Here is an 18,900-nt window from a genome sequence, read left to right as displayed (position 1 = left end):
AGACGACTGTGTTGCACCGTGTTACCAAGTACACACGCGAGGGCAGAGTCAAAAAGTGCAGCCAACTAGACCGAAATTATACTAAAACGTCTATAACAATACTGATAGAATGCCAGTTAATTTGTTCCATTTCTAGTTTCTCACTATTCACACATACAACTGATCTAAAAAGTACTTTCAGAAAAAAAAAATAACTTCCTAAGTAGTCAATATTAAAAAATTACTTAGTTGCAAGAAGTACCAAGTGTTAAACTAACACTTAAGACAACAGGGTTACTTAAAAGAGAAGTGGTAGATTCTTGTCCAAAGAGAGTGACAAGAGATATAGGTTACACCGCAGATTATTGAAGATTTGGGTGCTAAAGACTATGTATCAAGTATATTTTGGATGATTTAAACAAAGAACACTCTGATAAGATTACTTTTCATTCTTCAGCGTAAATTTTTCTCGTGATTGATTTTGCCACTCATTTTGTGGCTTCATCAGACGATACTGTCTTGCTGCAGGTGGCATGGTCCCTTTTCGGCTTGTGCTCGTGGGGGCACTGGTTGACACAGTGGGCGTGGTCACTATTGCATAGGTTTCTTTTGAAAACCTTTCAATGTGGATTTTGATTGCATGACTATTTTGGCAGAGTCTATGTTGTGGTTTTCGTCTATGAGGTGGCAGGAAAGGCCTGTTCTTCTCCTCCCAAGTCAGTGATCAGCATCATGCTCATTGAGCCTATTATCAAGTCGACGCTTTGTCATACCTACATACTTGCCTCCACATGTGCTTACAACGCCAAAACCCCAGCGCACGGTAAAAGAAGGAAGCACTACACCCACACGAGAACGGCAGAAAGTGAAAGGACTGTGTCAACCAATGCCACCACGAAAAAAAGTGGAAGAAGGAACCATGGAAAAGTGGAATTGGGAACCACGTCACCCGCATGCATGATCAAGCCACCAGATGAAATCGATCGTGAGAAAAATTTACGTGGAAAAATGAAAATAGAAAAATTATAGGCTTTTCATCAATTAACCACATATCATGAATTATTCTAAGAATAACATCAGAAGATAACACCTGATTAACATACTTACTACTATACATCCTTATAGTATAACCACCTCTGCCATTATGCTATTTTCAATAAACAAAACATACTACGTCCAAGCTTATCAGGGTTAATTACCTATCTCCGCATAACTGCCAAACAGATATCTTTAGAAATAAAGGAACACTGTCAGACTTCAAAACATTATATTATCTGGATACACTCTAGTCAGGCACAAACCTTCGATCAAAATTGAAGGAAACACCACACAATGAAAATTTCGATATTTCGCATATTCACTGGATAAACAAAGATTGTGTCGTACTGCAGTGTAGTCAGATGAAGACAATTTTAACAGGCATCCCTACTACGAGGACCACTGAAGAATGGGAAAGAGGGTGTGAAGTTTAGAAATTTTCATTTCGTGCCACGTTTACCGTATCCCTCACATTTAAATTTATTCACACTTTTATAGCTCCTGTCCGAGATCATGATTCAAATGTTTGACATTGTTAACAATAGATGTCAGGGACTTTCAGTTTTGTTGTTATGCTTACTTTCGAACAGAGAGAGAGAGTGGCGCTCAGTCAGTTCGCGAGACAATATGACCAAGTGTGTGCGGTGATTTCATTCCGTCCATTGCGTTGCCTTGCAGCAAGTTCGTACATACATGTAATCTTTGTTTTAGTCAATATATCTTCGTTATTATCAGAGAGTGTCATTTGCAATCATCCGAGTCGAATCACCTTATGGAATACAATATGGTCCTCCACTCCAGAGGCATGGGTTTGTGATAAAGCGACACGCAGTAAGTACTATCATTTTCTTTGGCGTGCATCGTACAAATTAGGCCCAACAGGCAAGCACATTTTGGTTCATCAGTGGCCACAAACAACAAACAGCTCCTTTTCCTTGTTTGCGTAGAGAGATTTTCCAAATAACTACACTAATGAATTATAAACTTGACTTATTTTATAAATTACAATCAGTACTCAAGATAATAGTGCCACACATTTAATTATGATAATTACAAAATAGATTACATGGCCCAATACTTGAGATATTTAAAACAGCGCTAACATGAAGTAGGTAATGAACAAATATATAAAACTTAAAGTTTATACTTTTCTATTTGTATGAATATAAAACAAAAGGACCATAGCAAGATGGAGAAGGTCTGGTATGGCCACAACTGGCCAACATGTGTTTGGTACAATTGTTGATGTGAAATGTTATGGGAATTTTTTTAGGCTGGTAATGTTATACCAAAAAGAGGAAAGCCCTCTGGAGCAGTCCTCAAATTTCAAGTGTAAGCTAGTGTAGAGAATGTGGGTGATGCAATCAGCTGCTTGCCATGTAATCCTGCCTCTGTGTTGCCAAAATGTGGGGCATTCTTCAACATATCACTATCAGCTTTACTGTGTCTAGTGTTAGTACTGTATTATCATAAAGGGAAAAACTATTCACAGCAACAGCAGAGGCATAATTTTTCACATTGTTGAACTTTTTGACAATGAAACGAGCAAGGGAAATTATATATATGGCATCAGGGGCATTTTGGGTGCAAGCAAAGGCAAACATTTTCATCTGCAAGGGAAGTAAACAAATGACTGACCACTTTAGTTTGCAAGTTGGCCACATCTTCCTCCTCTTAGTAAAACTGTCTGTACATGGCATAAAAGTTCACAGGTGTATGTTATGGCGACAACTGATGACATTCACATAGTTTATGTGTGGAATTTTTCACATTTTTTTTTTCAAAATACAAATGCAATTGTGATATGCAATTCTTGAGCTAGAAAATGTTATCACGTTTGAACTTCAACTATGGGATTGTAATGCACTTACTTGTTTCTTAGACTAGTAACCTTTCCACTGATTGATTTCTTAATTTCAGGTTTTTGCAAAATTGAATTTCTCTGAGTAAGAACTTGATTACTAATCTCTCCAAGAACTGCACGTTGCTTTGGTGCTGGACGTAGAGGAGGTCCCATCTTTCCTCCAAGAAGCCTTCCAACTGCATTTTCTTGATTTTGATTGTTCTAGAATAGAAAAAATTATTAATTATAGTTTTAGTAGCATTATCAAAGAGAACACGTACACACACACACCAGTTTTTGAAACTGGAACTTGACATTTAAGTGCAACTTGGCTCAATACTATAAACCTAGTTGCCAAAGTTTAAAACTTACATTGTCAAATTACACCTGAATTAATAAGAGGAATATATGCGACAAAATATTTTCTTCAATTCTAGTGACTGATCTTTGCTTTTCTGCTACTTTTTGGCTAGTTGAAGACGAGAATGTGTGATGATATGATGAAATTGACGAAAGAACACTCACAAAGAATACCATGTCTAGGTTGGAATTCAAACCCATGATCCCTGGCTTTGTAGCATGCTGTGCTAACCACTCTGCAACTAATAAATTACACAAACTACATTTAATGATATTTGCAATTTATTATAAATATTGTTTGTTTAATAATGAAGCGTGTATTACTAAAAATGAAGTTGCCTGAAGAGGGCATCGAACATAAGATTCTCACTACCTCAAGCACCTGTCTTAACCACTCCGCCATTTCGCCAATCTGGAAATATTGTGATTCTTCTCGGCCCTTTGTGTATCCTGCTACTTACGCATATAGTTTCTTTCAGGGCACGAAATTTCCGGTCACCATTGGCGACCAAAAGTTTGGGGCTGGCGACTAAAATTTTGTTGTTTCAAATGTGTGTCAAACATGCCCAAACATCTCAATCAAACGTTCGTACATGGTTTTGGAAAGCCAGCCGATTGAAAACCCCATGTCCACTCAACGCCGATCCCATCTTACAAATTTATTTAATGTAGCATACTATGTAGCTAAACATGAGAAGCCATTTAAAAACTTTGTAGATCTGCTGTGTTTGGCAGGAAAATTAAATGTGAGTGTTTTACCTAAGTATGGCAATGAAAAGCCATGAGGAGAATTTATTCATTTCATAGCTGAAACTTTGAAGTTAGATCTAGTGGATAAAATAAAGAAAAGTACATACATCAGCCTTCTGATGGATGAATCCACAGATAGATCATCAGTTGAGCATGCAAATGTGTACGTATGTTCGATACGTGGATGCAAATTATGGTCACATTTTGACCTTTTAGGAGTAATAGAGCTCACAAACTCTACTTCTGCTGGTTACTTCACAGCCATAACTGATTACTTTGATAAGGCAATAGGTTCAAATAAATACAGAAACAAGCATTACATTGTTGGCTTGGGTACTGATGGTGCAGCAAATATGGTTAGGCACAATCAGGATTGGCTGTGCAAATGAAAGCTATTTGTAATAAAATGATAACTATTCACTGCCTTGCACATCGTTTGCAGTTAGCTGTGTTGGAGTTAAATATCGTAGAGCATTTGATTCCGTGATTAGGAATATTTTTCAGTTTTATCATGGCTCTGCTAAAGACTTCACCTCTTGAGAGAAACTGCAGAAGTTATAGAAGAAATTCTAAAACTGAGTGGTATCCACACTATTAGGTGGTTAGCCAATAAAGAAAGTGCTGTAAGAGATCTCTTGAAATCATGGACAGCTGTTGTGTCCCATCTTGAGCAGGTGAACCATAGAAAAGACAATGATGGCGCTAAACACAAAATATTTTCTTCAATTCTAGTGACTGATCTTTGCTTTTCTGCTACTTTTTGGCTAGTTGAAGACGAGAATGTGTGATGATATGATGAAATTGACGAAAGAACACTCACAAAGAATACCATGTCTAGGTTGGAATTCAAACCCATGATCCCTGGCTTTGTAGCATGCTGTACTAACCACTCTGCAACTAATAAATTACACAAACTACATTTAATGATATTTGCAATTTATTATAAATATTGTTTGTTTAATAATGAAGCGTGTATTACTAAAAATGAAGTTGCCTGATCTTAAGTATCAAATGGGGTATATATGCATCTACTTCTGCATACATATAGTATTATGAATGGTAAAGTTTTAAATTGTCCTGAAACATGATAGTTTAATATTAACATTTGCTTCATTTTTTGTGACATCAGCGGCACAAACATATGAAAAGTTCGTTTTAAGTACATTTTATGCTCAAATAGGCTAAACTCAATTTTTTTGTACTGCTGCGTATTCCAATGAAAAATACTACATGAAAACAATTCTTCTTCTTTGCAACACAACACAAATTCTCCTTATGCAACTCAATTCATTGTTTTGTTTGTCCAAATGTCTGAAACAAAAGTGTTCATTTCCCACAAATAAAAGGAAACCTTTGTGTATTTATTACAGACAAAAAGAATCAACATGGTTACATGGTAATGCCCACAAGTTAATCTGGAATATTGCCTCTCCTGGCCTGAAGGACAGCATCACAGCGCTGTTCATGCTTCTGACAAGATGCCATATGTTTATTTGAGATAGAAGTCTCCATTCTCCCATAAGGGCTGAAGTGTCTGGGGAGGATGATTTCGGTCTCAAACATGCCATTGAAGTTGATCCCAGATATGTTCAATCAGATTTAACTCTGGACTCCTAGGTGGCCATTACATTCTTTGCAAATTGTGCTCCTGGAAGAATCTTTGAACAACATTAACTGCATGACTTTCGTGTTATCATGCATGAATAGTACATTTTCCACAAGATGTCTCATCTGAGGAATGACATGTGGCACAAGCTTTTCATCAATATCGCATCCCATTTCGAACGATGTGGAGATCAGTTTTTGTATCTAAATTTATGCATCCACAGACCATAAGAGATCCACCTCCATAAGCAACAATTCGTTGAATTGCTTCAGGTTGAAATCGTTCCCCTTGCCTTCTCCAAACATGTTTACAACCATCTAAATCATGCAAGGAGATACAGGACTCATCAGAGAATAACACAGGATGCCAGTGTCTTACAGTTATTCATATATTGCGGAACCTAGTTCAAGGTGCCATTATGCTTTTTACACGAAAACAAACAATTTTTCAGAGTAGTTTTTGTTATTCCTTTTTCACTTCCATAATGCATAATATGGCAGGCAGAGGTTGACTAGCGTTGTAGGTATGCAATGTTTCCAACCTTCTTCACCAAAAAATACCTACTATCATGTTAATCACGTGTGAAAATTGTACATTATTCACGGGTAGCTGATGGATAGCCCCACAAACCATTCCCGATAAGGTTAGGCAAGCATAATTCTAAAAAAAGGGGACTGGAAACTGACAGGGGGTTACGTCATCAAACTTATGCAGCATCCGGTTCACGTAGCGAAAGCAATGGCACTTTTACGTCGGTGAGATATTTCTCCTGAAAAATACACAATTTCATGATCAAATAGATTCCATGATGAAACAAAATACCTCTAGGAACGTTAGAAACCCTAGAGAAAATAATTTCCGTAAGTAGTTACTTCTGTAAAAATGAAGAAATGTGTCTCCGATATAGCGAACTGTTACCTACAAGTTTATTAGTAAAAGAGTGACACCGAAATTTTTTAGATATTTCATAACAATTACGTGTTCTTCCTCATACATGTATATCTATCCCAAATATTTGCCACAATTGTAACTGTTGCCCTTTGCAAAAACAGAAATATTGCATACAGAAGCTTTTTGGTTTAATGTAGCAGCATATTTCACAGCTAGTGCTAGTTTCCCTGATTTTTTGTCAAAGTTCAACCTCTAGGGATTACAATCAAGAGATTTTTCCCAACGATGCTCTTATTCATTGCTGTTTAAAAGGAAGTGCAAAATTACAAACAACATCATTTAGTAAGTAAATTTGGTAACTAGCATTAAAATATTTTATGAGTTATCAGTTGACTAGCCACAAGAAAAAAAACTAAACCGAGGGGAAACAGCTTGCCTAACCTACTCACACACTTGAGAAAAATCTTTCTCAAGGAATTACGTTGCATTCATTCACCCTTATTATGAGCATATACATATATATTTCGAATCCATGTATAATGATTATCAAGTACTGTTTGTTCGATGAAATATTAGTTTATAATAAAATCAAAATATGTATGTATAAGAAAATAAGTTTATTCTTTAGTTTATCTGCGAATAATCCGATATTACGGTGGAGAAACGAAATAATTATGGAAACTGACCTAAAGGTAAAAAACTACTTCCTGATTACTTGGCCACGTTTTTTTTTTTTCAAACTGACAATTACGACAACGGAATTTACGATGGGGAACGTAATTGTATGCCACGTTGCTTACCGTAATGCCGTTCCTGAGCCTTAGCGACATCTTGTAAAGTTTTCTCAATTTGTAAAGCTGCTATGATTCGCTTATCTCCTTGTTACTTAGATAAAATTTAATATCTACACTGTCAAATGCGAAGTCAAGTCACATATCTTATCACGTCAGCAAGTTCTATTCATGAAATGGAAGCAAGTTCTGAACTAAATAACGTTCACTTTCCAACATTTGCAACGAAACAACAGGCTCCGCTAATAGTTCAAATGCAACCAACACATAGGCAATGTAGCCAATCACAGACATGGATGCAAGGAAACACCCCTTTCTCTCAACTGGTTACTAAGGCTCAGATACTTACTAAAGTTAGTTAGTTTCACACCAAGATTATTGACCAGAGAAAAATGTCTGATGTGGACGTTGAATTATTAGTTATCGAAAGCGCCCTTTATAAACCATAAAACAGAAAACACAATTTATTTTACATTTACAACTTTCACCACAACACTGTGCTTAGTGCTTACAGCGACTTCCCCGTAACTTTCTTAAATAAAGGCGTTAGAAACACTGACTGTGATGTGTTTTTTTTTTGTTTGTGTCGTTGATTTGTTATATTTCCGTCTGCTAAAGTAAATGTGGTAAACGTTATTGCAAATATGGATGAAATAGAATATAAGCTAAAGAAAAAGAATGCAATTATTGTAGGAAGTGTAAGTTACATACACCTCTATGTTAATATCGCATTAATATATTGAGTAATGTTTGTAATCAAGTACAAGGCTTATCCATTAACCCGTGTGTGCATTGAATTTTTTTAGACTTACTTATTTTGTATTATGATAGCTCATCATTTTAATTATATTTTTCCATGATTATGTCTTAACACTAGACCATGTATTCAAAATTTGGTAAATATGCGATATCGCCCGAACACCTCTCGCACGTTTATTTCGTTAATTTTAGCATTGATACTTACCTATTCTGCATTGCGGAAGATTCTTTAAGGTCTTTTTCCATAAACTTTTTCAACTTTTCATATTACGAGTCATTATTTGTATTCCTTGTTCCGCTTGGGTAACAGACAATATAGTGTGCACTCGTCATGGATCATCACGTGTCGTGCTTGTGTTTTGTCGATTTGGAGTGGGTATGCACTGTTTCAACCTTCTTCACCGAAAAATACCTACTTTCGTGTTCATTATGTCATCACAAACCATTGATGGATAGCCCCAAAAACCATTGATGGATAGCTTCAAAAACCATTCACGATAGCCCCAAAAAACATTCACGATAGCCCCACGGACCATTTCCGGCAAGGTTAGGTTAGGTTAGGCTGGGTTGTGTTAGGTTAGTTATAATAAAAAAAATCTCGTAAGAAAAAGGCACGTTTGGAAACACTGGCGAGACCGCATGACTTTCGATGCTCGTGCCATCTGCAGGTACATAATGGAAACAATGGCATAATGTCAGAAAATGCAAGTTCCTTACATAAAAAGTGATTTTTTCTTGTTCTTCAGCATTCTATGGTGGTTTTTAGTTTCCGCGAAAGAAAATACCTCGAAGAACTTCGACAATGCTACAGAAACTGATTTCAGTAAGTAGTTTCTCCTGTAAATTTGAAGAAATCCGTTCGGGTGATATCGCATATTTTCCCAAAATTTTATTATCTATATCCTATCTGCCGAACACGTCTTACTAGTTTATTTCGTCACTTTTTACATTCGTACTTACCTATTGTGCATTGCGAAACATTCTTTTAGGTATAATTTTGCTCCTTTCACGAAAATAACCCCGTAGTCAGTGTTTCAAACTCACCATGTTTTCACTAGAACATGATGTGTCTAGTATTTTTAATTTTTTTTAACTATGCTTGCCTAACCTAACCTAACCTTACGGAAAATGGTTTTTGGGGCTAATGTCAATGGTTTGGGAGGCATTACCATAATTTCAAATCCGGGCATGAAAGTGGGCATTTTCCGGTGAACAAGGTTGCAACACTGCATAAATCGACAAAACACACAACATGGGATGAACCAATATGCTATCCCCATAATGTGTGTTACAGAATCGAAATAACGAGTAACAGTAAGTACTCGTAAATGTAAGAAATAGACATTATTTTCGTTAGAAATTCATTATTTCACCTAAAGAAATGTTCCGCACTGCAGAACAGTACGTTAGCAATGTAAAAAATTGCGAAATAAATCATTGATAGGTGTCTCCGGTATAGTAAAGTAGTACCAAATATAAAACAGAAGTTACAAGTTTTTTGCAGATAATAGACAGCCATTTCTTACTTCTGGTGATGGAAGCCATCTGTAGAGCTGGTATAGTCAAACAGGCGGACTGCATTAAGAAGTCTTTCACATTTGCTTTGTCTAGGAAAGACTGAACTTGTTCATTAATTTACATTCATTGATGAACTGTTAATTTAGTAATTCCTATAATAATAAGAAAAAAAAATTGCCTATACTGCGAATTGCTTGCATAACTTGTATTGGGTCATAAAGGATGATGAAAATGTAAATTCATTAATAATTCCCCAAAACTGAAGTATTGAAGAGAGTTCCAGCATGGCCGAATGATTAGTGCTCTTGCATTTTGTATGGACATTCTCAGCTTTGATCCTTGGTGGGAGCTCCAAAATTTCTTTGTTGACCCAGCATAATCCTAGTTACTTGAAAGCAATAGTAGTTGTCTCTGATCTTGAAAGCCAGAAAACAACAGCTATGGATCTTGCATTTTCACAGTGAAAACCTGCTTGACAGAACTTGGTCCTCAAGTACCTGTTCTACCAATGGATTTTATTTATAAGTATTGAATTGTACATATTTGTCAAAAATTCACTCTGTAACTTTTACATGCAGAATGTCACTAGTCGAATACAGCATGGGACCACTTTAGCTCGCTTCTAATCTTTCGAGTCTCCCACTCTCGAGCATGTACAATCAAATATTTTAATCTGACTACAATCGTATATGGAAAATATTTGCCATGGGAGTTTCAGATCACAATCATCTATTTCAATTTCATGTAGCTATCACTGTATTGGTAAGATAGATTAAATTTTATCTTTGCATGGGAATGACCAATATGTTCACATAAGTTTCAATTTCATTGGATATTATTTTCTACTATAGTAGATAGCTATAGCAGTGCCTTCGTCTTCTTTCTTTCTGACTCGTCTACATTATCTAAAGGTTTAAGCAACACATTTAAAATGTCGATGTAAGTGTAAATCTGCTCATTTTGCTGATATAGTGTTTGAAAACAAAACCTTCATCATGCAACTGCAAGGCTTCGGGTCAGAATTTGGCCCACCAAAAAAAAAAAAAAACAGTCAAAATGTGGTTTTTTTCAGAAAATGTTGTAAAATATTGCTTTAAATACTTGTGAGGTTCTATGATTGTAACATTTTTTGGAAAACTTTTAAAGAAAAGGCTTATCAGAGCTTATAATACTAAAGATAGTGAATGTAGACAAGTCATAGTGGTTTTTTTCAGGTTGTTTTCCTCAAATCATGCTAGTTAAAAAGATCATATACCCAAGAAACAAAAAGAAAAAGTATCAGAAATTTTTAGATAAATTGTTTCCATTTATTGGTGCAGCATACTTGAACAAAGCTTATAATTTTGAAATGTGGAGCACTTTGGTTATCAGTCAATCCATAGTGGCACATCATAGTTTCAACTGTGATGATCAATTGATACAATACATTTTTGCATGTTTAAACATTACAAGGGAGAATTGAGTACATTTTATTGAAATGCCGTTATTGTGACATGATTCAATTGGAACACTCTTTAAATGATTTTTGTCATTTCTCATCCTAATGGGTTGCTTGCCTATGCAGTAAAATGTTATTTTATGTCTGGTTAGGAGCTCTGTAGCCATGCAAGTCGTGCATCTTCATAATTACTACAATGTCAGCTTTGTGCACAAAACTTACAGCAGCATTATGTACTTGCACTATAATTTGACAATAAAATTATCCAAATATAGTGCATGATTTAGGAGGAGCATGAGTTAGGGTGGATGGGCAAAGGGGGATAAGTCACCTAGTTAATGATGATGATAACTGCTGTACATTTAGAATCATTTAGGTAAAATTGTTTCTGCAGCTAAATTAATGTGTGAACAAAATTGAACAATTTGTTTCAAGATGATGGATGAAAAACTTATTTTCCGCATGTTGCAGTCAAGCTCTATGCTATGCTCAACAATTTTTCTTTTAATGGTCTAGAATACATTTTCAGAGTATAAGGAATTAAACTGAGTAATTTTAGAGATATAGTTGTTCCGCAATTTTGCAGTAAAACTTGTAAAATAATATTTCATAGCTTAGGAGAGGAGTGTAAAATGACACATGTTTTATTTTTTGATAACCGCCATAAATGCAAAGCTTTTGAGTTGCAAGATAACTTGAAGGATTGATCTCACATTGTATTTGAGAAATATTGGTCATCATGTTTAAAGATAGTACACGACAGACTGGTTTAACATGTCTTGCGAAGACTTTAAATTATGCTTATATTTGACTAGGTTATATTTTCGTAGATTAAGAAACACAAGTCTCAGCATTGTTACGGCATCACTTGAGTTTTAAGTTTTTAGTAAAAACTCTGTAATGAAGTGTGTGTTTTAGGAAGGTTAGGGGTAAGTCACCAATTTTGAGACCACAATAACTGCAGCAAATTGAGATGTTTTTAGTTGAAATTAATCACATCTAGATACACCTCGGGAATGATTTTGTTTTTCATTTGCACTTGTTCAAAGTATTTCAAGATTGCAGATAAAAAAAATATTTTTCTTATGCTGAGGTAGATTACAAATTCTGGTGACACTTTCAAATCTCTGCCTAAACTACATTTTTTGGGGATTAAGAAAAGGGACTCTAGAATCTTAGGGCTTCGCTTAAGCTATAATTTGACAATAAATGTTTTGAAATATAGTGCACGTTTGGGGATCATTGTGGACCAAATTGGAGGTCACCAATGTTTGTCCATGGGAATTGTAATTCTCATAGCAGCCAGATATTTTGGAAGATGTATAAGGATGAAATCAGCCAGACAATTGAATACAGGAAACTTATAATTTGGCATGGTATTTTTGCTTGAAACATCCAGAAAAATACATTGGAAAACAGTAAACACAACTGTGAACAAACTGTTTTGAAGCAGATTTAAAACATTGTGTTACATAGTATTTTTTAATTATTTAATGGTCTATGGCATATGAAATAAATGAGATAAAGAAAAAACTTTTTGTAGCTGTAGCATAATTCATTCCAACATAGGCACAACACTGCATTCACAAAATAATTTGTTTCATAAACTCAAGTTCAGAATGGTTTTGATTCATTTGCTTTATTTTGCTTCCCTTTTTGTGCCACTTTTGGGTAATTTGCGAAGATGGGGATGAGTGATGATATGATGAATGGACACTCACAAACTCCATGCCCTGGCTGGGATTTGAACCCAGAACCACCTGCATCATAGCGTGATGTGCTAACCACTCTTCCACGGGGGCTTGTGAAATTCAGAATGGAATATTCACTAATTGTATTAACTAAAAATGTGCTTCATCTTGAAAAACAAACTTTAACATGCCTAAATTTGACTATCATTATGTAGGAAGAAGGTAGCAAACCTGATTGATAAAATTAAATCTGTAAAAAGTTACAGTTATTGCTTTTTTTCTGGGAAGAAAGGTTCCAGCACTATTCAAGTTGATATGTTACCGTGTTGTTTGTTAATGTGTTCATTATAGCAACTATTCAAAATTGTGTTATGTTCATAAACGATGATGCTTCCAAGCATACACACACACACATGAATTTCTCTTTTTTGTTTCACTGGTTGATTGATTGATTTGCTTTGTTTTACTCCTCTTTTCTGCCACATTTGGCTAATCGGAAAGATGAGAACGAGTGATGATATGATGAAATTGATGACACAAAGAATACCCATGCCCAAGCTGGGATTCAAACCCAGGTCTTCTGGGATCGTAGGCATTTCTCTTGTTAGAATAAAATATTAGTCCTTGTCTATTATAAGATGCCAGTATGGAGTACCGTTGTTGACTACCAGGAAAAAAAAAACATCGGTCAACAGTGGCGGCGATTGGGTTCCAAAACCAGGGGGCAGGGTGCCAAAACTAGGGGGCAAAGGCAGTATATTTCCCTTTGTAGATAAGGTTCAGCATAGTGCAGCCCCCCCCTAATCACCACCACTACTGGTCATAACATATTTTGTACCCCCCACCCCTTGGTAATCTGATTCTTGGATACACCAAAGTATGTGCCTCCTCAGGGAATGCAACCCTGAAAACTGATCACAAAGCAACAGCATTAACTATTACACCCTCCTGGGAGAATAGAGTCAAACTGTTGGACGAATATTTTAGAACAGATTATGTCAACAGAATTGTTAAATAGTTTTTGATTCAGTCAACTATTCTCTGTCACAGTTATTTCTGGAGCAAGGGTGCGCATACCATCAGAGAAGGGGGAGGAAATAGAGTGGGTGGGCAGAGCGAAGCAATACATGCTTCTGTGAAGGCTGGTAAGTGCAGTCGCTTGCCCCCTCCAGGCAATCCATTTCTCTCTCCGGTGTTCCACCATCTCGCATTACTACTTGCGCAGAGACTTGTTTTCATTTACCTGCTCCAGAGATAGTTGGGACAGAGTATAAAGCAATACAAATTGAATGTTACAATGCATTACTACTAGGAGAAAAAATATTTCATTTTAATATATATATTTTTAAACATAACCTGAAAAACCTAATAAACCCATTTTTGCCTGTTTTTTTTCTGAAAAACCCACCTGGGTTGGGTTTTTAAAAAAAAAAAACGGGCAAAATGCCAACCCTGCTTTGGGTGCACGGCAACTTTTAGCAATGGAGTTGTTGAGGAAGTTTGTGGCCTTACTTTTTGGCGAAATGCATTGGAAAGGAAAGATATTAGGCAAAAGCATTGAAGATCTTAGGAATTACTACAACAATGCAAACATTGCTTGCATTATATCTTAAATACTGCTTACTTTTCTCCAATACAAAAGCCAAAGGAAACGAAAAATAAAATACTTGGGAATAGCAAAAAAAAAAAAAAAAATCTTGCCTCAACCGCTATCCGCACATTTAACAGTTGCTGCCATCTGTTGACAGTTTCTTTCGGAAGGAGCATGTACTCTGATCTCCAATTTCCCATCTTGGCTTCTTTGGTGGAGCCGGAAGAATACAGCAGAGTGAGTTCATAGCGCCAGATGTACCCCGGGCTCTTGCTGCCTGCTCTGGCGAACTTTTCTTGTCAATAGTCGAAGGAAATTAGTAAATTTGAAGCATTGTGAACACTTTTTGAACGAAAAAAGCTGCTTTGTAAAATAAGTATCTTGAAATGTAGTTTTATAAAGCAGAGAAGAAAACAAAGTGAAGTTTTTCTGTTTTCATTTGGGGTTCGTGTGCTCCGTGAACTCCCTTCAGGCGACGCCTCTGGTTATGTGTGCTGACAAGCTTTGTCAGTTGGTCATTCAATATCAAATATTTAAATTCATAAGTAATTGATTTCATGACCATTTTAGAAAAAAAATCATCTTTAATACATTAGCCCCCGAACTAGCACTGTGCCATGAAGGCACATTTAGGACATGTGGTGGTAGGGCCTCACACATTTCCGATCTAAATCATTTTGGAGGTGATGTGATCAGCACCTTGAATACGTAGTGTGGAAAACGACCCAAGAAACTGGTTTCCGAGATGGATGACAAACTAGATGGCAGTGTGATTAGTATCGCAACTAATTTTCTTATGAAAGTTATGCGGCTTAGTTAGTTTTTGGAATTTATTGTGTAGATTTGTTTGTCTTGAAAGGCGGTAAGTGAATTGATGGAAACAGTTATATTTGTGCAGTGATTTGCAGTCATGAAATGCCATTAGAAAAGAAAAGGAAGTTAAAATAAATAAATGGCATGCGTAATACAAGAAGAAACATCACAATGTGATTCCGGGCATCAAATGATGGATTGTGTACTAGAGTTTATTTTTCTATGATATTAGAATATAAATAGTTTCCTCAGAGATATTTCATACCGAGGCAACAAACCACAAGTGTTGCTTGGGAGCGAGCAGTCTGTAATCAATGCAGCCTTTCGAACTGTAGGGACACAAGCTCTGACTGCATCATTCCCTCGAGGAGATATTAGACCAAAGCGACATGGGTTCTTTGGTCCAAGGCAGCTTTCAGACTGAAAAGACATGCGACACATGTCGCTTGAAAATGAGCCAATCAAGAGCAATGTTTCACACCCTAGTGGCATGATGAGCAGCACAGGCAATTGCCCCCCCCCCCTCATTTTTACCACATTTGCCCCCAAAGTATGCTACAGAGGGATATAAACTGTCTTTGTCACCCCCCCCAGTTTTGCCACCTTGCCACCCTGGTTTTGGAACCCAATCGCCGCCACTGTCTGTTGTAACGTGTGGTTTATCATGTTGCCTAGGTCTGTTGTTGTAACATGAGGTTTATCGTGTCACCTAGATCTGTTGTAACGTGTGGTTCATCTTGTCGCCTAGATCTGTTGTTCGCACAATTAGCATCAATCGCTTGCTAATAGACTGAATGCACCATGTCGCTTTTCAGTTCATTGGGAACTCCCCCTGTGGCACGTCGCTTCGGTCTGAGTACCCTTCCTTTAAACAGCTTTCCGACCGAAGTTACAAGTAGCAAGCGAATACGACATATGAACATGTGCCAAAGTGTTGCTCGCTGGACGGTTTGCTGTTTGGACCCTCGTGTGCAATGAATGATATTTTACAGTCTGGAACTGTCTGTGCCACTAGTCACTTCAGTGTGAATATCCCGTGTCGCTTGAAAGTTCCCTTACACTCATGTTGATGGCACTAAGGAAGTTTTGTTGGTTTCCCTTTGTCATTTCATGCAATCATCAGTTATCATCATCATCGCAAATAGTTTCAAGTGGAAGAGAAGATGCAGTAAATATAATTTATACAAATGCTTCAGTGTGTATGTCTTTAAGAGAAATGATGAACTTATAATAGTAATGAACCTAATTCATACACAAAAATTTAGTTACCAAGAGCATATCACACATATATATTTTCCCGTATTATTAATGAAAGTCACGATAACAGGACGTGGTTGACTGTCTAGAATGTTCGTTAATATCTTCACGACCACTGTACCAGGGGCGGCTTGTGACTTTTCACAGATGCGTGCTATAGGTAGATGTTGTTTCTTGCATTTACAATTATCCCCCCCGCCAACACATACAAATTTACACACTCACTTGGAGCTGCTAGCGTACGCAGGGTTTTTTTCCCCTGAGGGATCTGGAATTGTAAATGTCTGTATTACATAGCTGCTATCTACGTACGGCCGGAATAAAGTATAAAATATTTTGCAATCACCGATTTAAACCATCATCTTAAGTTATTCAAAGACAAAAATGGTAATCGGAGATCATTTTAAGGGGTGTTTGCATTTAACACCTATTTTTTTTTTTTTTTTTTCGAGTTCTTTGCTGCTTTCATCCAAAACTCAAAATTTGGAGCCCCAACCTCTCGAACGCCACTGTCCTTTACAATGACTGCTCCATATGCCACGCGCATGTCCATGAACCGCAAAAAAAAAAAAATCGTGTCTGATTCTGAGTGGCCGCGGTGGCTCAGTCGGTAACGCGTCTGACTACCATGCTCAAGGTCCCGGGTTCGATCCCCGGCCGGTTCAAATCCGGGAACTTTTCTAACGGTGGAAGCGGCCCCGGCGCCTACCCAGCGTCGAATAACATGGGTACCTGGGGGAAACCCTGGGGGGTAAAGGCGGTCAGGGGCGTGATGCTGATCACATCACCCCCACTCACGACCGGATCAAGAAAGTGTGGGGCGTTACCCCCACACCCCCTATACGCCTTCATGGCGTGGTGCTATGCACAGGGGAACACTTTACCTTTTTTTTACCTGATTCTGTAAAGCTGTCCGCAAACTTTCTTCTTATACTGAGATGACAACACTTACCGTGCTGTGGATCTGTGTAGCACGCTAGCAGAAGGATTTCGCGAGCTGATTGGCTCCGACCATACCTCCCCCGTAGAACCGAGGGGCATTCGGCCAGATTCAGCACGTGGCGAGGTGGTGAAAATGTGCTATGAAGCCAATAGCACGGTATTCGTTGTAGCTTAGCAGCGTGCGGAAAATATTATAGCGTGCTGCAAATTTTTGAGCCTCTTAACGTGAGAAGTTTCATTTCACTGCAGTGTTTTATTAAACTTCTTCAATCTATGAAATATGTCCCTTTCTTTCTTTTCATTTTAGTAAATTGAATAACGTGCTATAGCACAGTAGCACGTATTAAGCAGCCGCCAGTGCACTGTACCAAATATCATAGCAATTATCACATTCATAGAAATGCTTCATGTAAAAGAATCAGAAGTTGCAGCGTAAAGTCCATTTACTTCCATTATAAGCAGATGAATACCACATAGAGGGGCCGACACCAGCACCTCTATTGGTTTCATATTGGAGTGGAACCTGCCAGAGAGCCCAGAACAGTGCCGTTTTCCACACGACGTTTTAAGGTGCTGTAACCATGCTCTGGCTGCCTTTATCCTCCAGGGTTCTCCCCAGGTACCCATTGATTTTAGGCTTTATAAAGGGGGGGGGGGGGGGACAAGGATGAAAAATTTCCGACCTTAGATCACCCGTTACGGGAATTGAATGTGGATCTTCAGGGAGGCAGTCAGCCCTTCCGACTAGATCACCATGGGTCTCTCAGAACTAATTATTGATTATTTTAATTATAATTTATGAAGTATAATTCATGTGCCTTGGTTCTGCAGTTAGTTCTCTTGGGATGTCAATTTTTCCAATATGGCATGTGGAATTTTTTGCTCATGTACAGTCCCGTGCAAATTAATCGGAACAAGATATTTTTATGCATGGTAGAGTCTCAAATTTGACTATGGTTTCATGATGACAAAGCGTGTAATACAAATTATATAACAGAAAGAAGAAAATATTAGCTAATAAGAAATATTACGAATATGTAATTTATTGTTTCTGAATAGTGTAGTTGATGAATTAGGGTATAAGTACAAAAAAATACATAAAGTGTGTAGTTATTGTATTTCAATTAATTCGCACGGGACTGTAGACCTCATTTCTGATTGGCCTACTTTAGTTGAAATATTTTCTCAGTGTTCATACATTTATTAGTGGGCGAATTCACGCACATGTACAGTCCTGTGCGAATAAATTGAAATAATACAATAACTACACACTTTATGTATTTTTTTGTACTTATACCCTAATTCATCAATTACACTATTCAGAAACAATAAATTACATATTCGTAATATTTCTTAATAGCTAATATGTTCTTCTTTCTGTTATATAATTTGTATTACACGGTTTGTCATAAATTCATCATCATGAAACCATAGTCAAGTTTGAGACTCTATCATGCATAAAAAAATCTTGTTCCGATTAATTCACGCGGGACTGTAGCTGTTTACGGAAATCTTAATGTCTCAATAGCTAGAGTCCTGGAATAAAATTCACATTTACTGCTAAACATTGTTAAAAAATTGAATTTTCAAGCCAGTTCTTGTTTTAATAAAGTGATTTAATCTAAGGCTTGAC

General features: G+C 37.0%; 2 protein-coding genes across 2 annotated transcripts in view; one reads left to right on the top strand and one right to left on the bottom strand.

The window, feature by feature from the left end:
- LOC145995206 (G2/mitotic-specific cyclin-B-like) overlaps positions 1 to 7,506 on the bottom strand; it is a 68,311-nt gene extending 60,805 nt beyond the window's left edge. The window contains exons 1-2 of the mRNA XM_083131768.1: positions 7,268 to 7,506; positions 2,889 to 3,082 (exon numbers count right to left, since the gene is read on the bottom strand). Coding sequence (XP_082987894.1) covers positions 2,889 to 3,082; positions 7,268 to 7,297 — 224 coding nt within the window. The 5' untranslated portion in view covers positions 7,298 to 7,506. The remainder of the gene's footprint in view (positions 1 to 2,888; positions 3,083 to 7,267) is intronic.
- A 331-nt stretch (positions 7,507 to 7,837) lies between these two features.
- Positions 7,838 to 18,900, top strand: part of LOC145994725 (focadhesin) — a 91,177-nt gene continuing 80,114 nt past the window's right edge. The window contains exon 1 of the mRNA XM_083130928.1: positions 7,838 to 7,956. Within this exon, the coding sequence (XP_082987054.1) occupies positions 7,903 to 7,956 (54 nt within the window). The 5' untranslated portion in view covers positions 7,838 to 7,902. The remainder of the gene's footprint in view (positions 7,957 to 18,900) is intronic.

The sequence above is a fragment of the Lepisma saccharinum genome, chromosome 11 (genome assembly GCF_977018435.1).
Source record: "Lepisma saccharinum chromosome 11, izLepSacc3.1, whole genome shotgun sequence".
NCBI lineage: Eukaryota > Metazoa > Arthropoda > Insecta > Zygentoma > Lepismatidae > Lepisma > Lepisma saccharinum.
Note: the sequence above shows the minus strand (reverse complement) of the source record. Positions and strands in the feature narration are given on the sequence as shown.